Source organism: Saccostrea cucullata, unplaced genomic scaffold (assembly GCF_032062105.1).
Source record: "Saccostrea cucullata isolate Sc308-1 unplaced genomic scaffold, CSIRO_AGI_Scuc_v1 ctg15956, whole genome shotgun sequence".
Classification (NCBI taxonomy): Eukaryota; Metazoa; Mollusca; class Bivalvia; order Ostreida; family Ostreidae; genus Saccostrea; species Saccostrea cuccullata.
Window position 1 is genome coordinate 1 of NW_026941685.1, and position 5,088 is coordinate 5,088.

Consider the following 5,088-nt stretch of genomic DNA (forward strand, 5'->3'; position numbering starts at 1 on the left):
TAATTCTATATTTTAATAAGCCTACACTGTAATGCTTTAATTTTCTATTTAAAGTTTATTGTTGTAAAATATTAAAATCAAAAACCAACAAAATTAGAAATGAAAGCTACTTCCATTTTTATTTGAACCTACAAAAAAGACAAGAAAAAAGCAGCATTTTCTTGAAAAGAGTCGTTTTGTGACGTTGTAGAGAGCCCCCTTAAGGCTACCTCGAAAAAGTACATGAATTGTTTCACATTATTTACTTCGTATGTTATCCATTAAAAAAATGAAATTAAAAGTATGAGAATTATGTTCCTGAAATGCCAATTAGCATATTTGTATCTGAGATAATTCGGTATTTTTCGGAGTCCAGGTCATCAGATGTACACGACAGTGATCCTGGCGATGCTCGGTAAGATCGGGGCCGCTGCAGCTTTTGCCGTTATTTATGTCTGGTCAGCGGAACTATACCCCACAGTGGTTCGTAACGTGGCCATGGGTGCCAGCTCGTCCTGTGCGCGTATTGGAGGGATGGTGTCCCCCTATATAGCAGACCTCGTAAGTCTTATCAATAACATACTGTACATAAATGAAAAAGAAATCATAAATTTTGCTTCTTACATATTAGGTACAAACAAATTCACAGATTGAAAATTATCAATGTTTTCTATTTCTATCTAACAACAGTTCATCTTAATTCGGGAATGCATTTTGATAAAGTACAGTGAAAATAAATTATTGATATGATGTATATACATTTTAGGTTCAAAGGCGATATTTTACCCACCTATTTATTTTCTATTGGTTATATTCGTATAGATAAAATAAATACATGATACACGAACTGTGATATTAAGGCAATAAAATAAGATCATTTCCTATTCGTTTATGAACATATCTGTTTTTAGAGTTTGTTGGTTGATGGTCATTTTGGACAAGCTCTTCCTTTAGTCGTGTTTGGGATAGCTTCAATAATAGCAGGACTGCTTTCCCTTATTTTACCGGAAACACTAGGAGCCAATTTACCAGAAACCATTCAAGATGGCAAAGATTTTCCTAAACCAAAGTAAATCTTTAATATTCCATACCAAAGGAATCTATTTCTTTTAAAATATAAATAACCGACTTTTATTGCTTGAATGAATTTTGTTGGGTTTTTTTTCTTTTTATCTAGGCGAGCAAAAAATTACTTGGAAGACAGGTCTTCAAATGCTCACAGGAATGATGGTTTTACTGTTGATACGACGAAATTCTAAATTAATTATACTCATAGATATTGAACATATTCAACTCCTAATTCATAAAGCGATGTTTTCATCTAGCCTGCGCTATCACGGACTCATTCATCATCTAAAACAATATTATCGCAGATAATTCAATTTATGCCTTTATGAGAAATATATTATATTTTACACCTCAGGATAATTCCGTATATCCCTGCGCAGTCTGCAGGATATGTGCCTTTAGCGCAGCGCAGTTATCATATAACCTTTCATTGCGAAAGCGCAAGCGTTTCCTTTCTCGACAAAGTAACCAATCAATATCCTTGATTTTGTTGCGCCATTTTTGTTAGCCTGGTAGTGCCTTGAAAATTTCTTGTAAGTCTAAAATTTGAGTTTTCAAGTTTAACTGTAAAATTGCTTTGATTTACTAGTAGTTGTAATTGTAAAGAATGATTTAAACGAACGGGAAACAATCCACGTTTCAAATTCATATGTAAAGATGGGGAATACAAACGTAAATTAATAAAATTGAATTCTTCCCCCATATTTTTAAAATTTAATTTCAATTTGATTTTCAATATCATATATATGTAAAAGAAACATAGTACTTTATATGTAGGGCATACATGTACACTCTCAATAAACTCAATACTTAGTAGTCAAAATTTCATTTTCTTTCATTGATTTTTGTCTGTTTAGTTTATAACATTTATTATTATATATGCAAGTTGATCTTCACCGGAATATTTAGCATAATGATATACTCAGTATATCATTTTATACTAAGATGTTAATACAATGTCCACATATATATTATAGATTTATATAATTCAGTGCATACCGGGGTATTTATGTGTAGAAAGACAGATTGTGATACATTTCCTGCCAAAATGTAATACAATTTTTTTTTCGACTGGGATGAACAAGTTTATTGTTGAAGTCCCTCCTAAACATATTCACGATTATGCAATACATGTATGTATAGATATAGCACTTGAAAGTTGTTCTTTTAATTTTTTAAAGAAATCTTTGAAATGTTCTTTGATAACGTACAGTATTTATAAACTATTGTTTGATAAATGTTTTCTGTTATTTTTATATTTTTAAAAACTTGTTTTTAAATGTAAATGAAATTTACAGTTTGTACTGGTTTGATAAATATTGCATAAAATATTGTTTTGTACTTATTTATTTAAACCAATGACAAACTGCGAAATGAACGGTAAAACTTTAAAAAGAGATACTTTTACAAGCGTTGATTGGCATACCAATTAAACCTGCAATAGATATTATGTCTAAATGCATCATATATTAGTACATGAAGATAGTTTTGACGAAGTTTAGTATTAATTATGTTTCCTAACTTTATCCAAATGAAAGTACGTCGGTGATTTCTTTCCTTTGAAATGAATGTCTTACGGAATACATTAAGCTACATGTAGATTAAACTATTTCGTTTGTTTATACTTATATTAGATTCCATTGTTTCACAGCATCTGATATGAAAAACCTTTAAAATCATTTTAATGAATGTCTTACGGAATACATTAAGCTACATGTAGATTAAACTATTTCGTTTGTTTATACTTATATTAGATTCCATTGTTTCACAGCATCTGATATGAAAAACCTATAAAATCATTTTAATCAACATCTTGGCAAAGTGAATCAAGTATATTTTTTCGGGTATTGTATTTTATTTGGACATGCTAAATTACATGTTCTCTATCATTCAGGAACGTTCAATTTTTGGATTTTGAAAATCGTAATTTTGCAATGTATAGCACCTGTATTCCAACTTTTTCACTATAAAATATACTTTAGACGTCACAGAAATAGAAAGAACTTTGTTGATTCTTGTGGCAGATAATGATACTTATTCAAGCTTGCCAGCACTCTGATTTAAGAGCAACCATTCCAAACGGTTTTGACAAAGAGGAAGCAATTTTCTCCAAAGGGGGGATGGCAAGATTTTTTCTCTCAAAACAATAGAAACTTCTTATTATTGACTGTTAAAGCTGAACAATGTTCGTAAAAGAAGGAGAGTTGCCTTCGTCCGTCATATTTGTTTTCTCAAGGGCGTCAATCGCCAGACGCTATATAAACCTAACTTTTGTCCAGAATTCAGTGTATCTCGCTCCACTGGGTGTACCTGAACCAACTCCTCTTTCATTGTCATATTGATTGAATTGGGTGCATAAATAATAACTTCTATATGACTGTCACGTCAGAAAAAATTATTACCAACGAAATCCGATGTCAGTTGCCACGGTAAGTGCATTAAAAATCAATACAAATGAAAACATGCACTGAAATAAAATTTAAACAAATACACAATTTAAGCAATGCATCAACTACACGCAGCAGTGACCAGGTAAAAGTAGTCAGGTGTAATGAATGGGTTTTTATACCTTAATGCTAATGAGATGACAAGGGAAATTAATACGGTTTATGCCTATTTGCAAGTCAACCGCATATATATAGAGTATAATTTAATATATCATTGTTAGTTCTAAATGAAATATGTAGAACTAACGAACAGTTTTCGAGCTCAAACGTTTATTAAACATAACAAAATAGAAGTGGAGCAGACGCAGACCTCCAAAACATCAGAGGTGGGATCAGATGCCATGGAGCAGTGAGCATCCCCTGCCGACCGATTGCACCCGGAGTGTGCTCCTTGTCATGATCTGGAAATAACGGGAAAATCCTTGGATAACTCAGTGTATTTATAATGGCATAACAATCAGCTATTATGAAAAAAGTCAGTCAGCATTAGATTTAAATGATAATTTGATTTGCTGTCAAGGTATTAATATCGGTCATAGAACTTGATGACTTTAAACGAGACAGCTGATAATTTTGCTTCATCAACCTGATTGTCAATAACTTGCCTCGTTTAAGAAATTATACATTCGCTGAAAATGCTCTATCATGTCAAAAAATGTATTAAAATAAGATTGTAACACATTTTTGTGTATTTGCGGAGAGAGATAACAGATGCGAGCTCTTGAGATAAAAGTAATTAAAGATATTGACCACTAGGAGTTGAACTTTTAACTTGGAGGGTTCCAAGAAATGTTTCATTGGAATGTGGTTGTTTACTTGTTTATCAAAAGATCTATTCACTTGGTTAGGGTGAAGAAGCAACCAATAGTATTGAAGTGACCAGAGGCAAAATGTTGGGATAAATTGGCTACAAGAAATAATATTTAAAGATTATGCAAAAGATTGAAAATTATTTTAAAAGTGCATTAGAAATTTATAAAGCACTCAAGGTCAGAATAAAAGTAATTAAAACTTCAAATTCAAATTAAAAACAGTTATTGCAAAATTTTAAGGACTAACAAATATGGGGATGCACGATTTCATGCATAAAACAGGCGGCCGACAGACACGATTTCAATGGAAAACTGAATCGTGACTGTCTTGGTTGCATTTTGTACAGGTTGAGTAGCATCTCCACTCTCCAACACCTGTGAGCTGCTCAGATCAGGGAATGTCTTCAGATTTTGAAGGAATTGGATATTGAAATATCAAGGAATCATATAATTAAAAAAACCCTGAATTGAGTCGTTCCGACCCAGCTCAAGGATTATAAGAGTTATTCCACTTGGCGTGTCCTTTCACTGGAATAGCCAATATCCCAGTTGTAAATGAACAAGCTCGTGATCGAGCTAGTGCCATTCGGGGCTCTGCAGCCTCAAACTTCGATGGTTGATAAGTGGGGAGATGAACTGGTTATGATATACGTATCAAATCAACAGAGAGATATAAACCGTGTATGCAGGTGACAAAAGGTGTATCATACATAATTAACATGATTAAGGGATGCTGACGATTCAAAGGTTAAAGTCGTCATGTTTATCCTAAAGCTTTGTTG

The 5,088-nt window shown here is 32.5% G+C and overlaps 1 protein-coding gene across 1 annotated transcript; it reads left to right on the forward strand.

The window, feature by feature from the left end:
* Positions 1 to 346: 346 nt before the first annotated feature.
* LOC134258241 (organic cation transporter protein-like) lies at positions 347 to 1,315 on the forward strand. Its single transcript, XM_062740776.1, has 3 exons — positions 347 to 540; positions 891 to 1,048; positions 1,157 to 1,315. Exons 1-3 carry the CDS (start codon positions 364 to 366, stop codon positions 1,236 to 1,238), a joined length of 417 nt encoding a protein of 138 aa, XP_062596760.1. The 5' UTR covers positions 347 to 363; the 3' UTR covers positions 1,239 to 1,315.
* Positions 1,316 to 5,088: the final 3,773 nt, after the last annotated feature.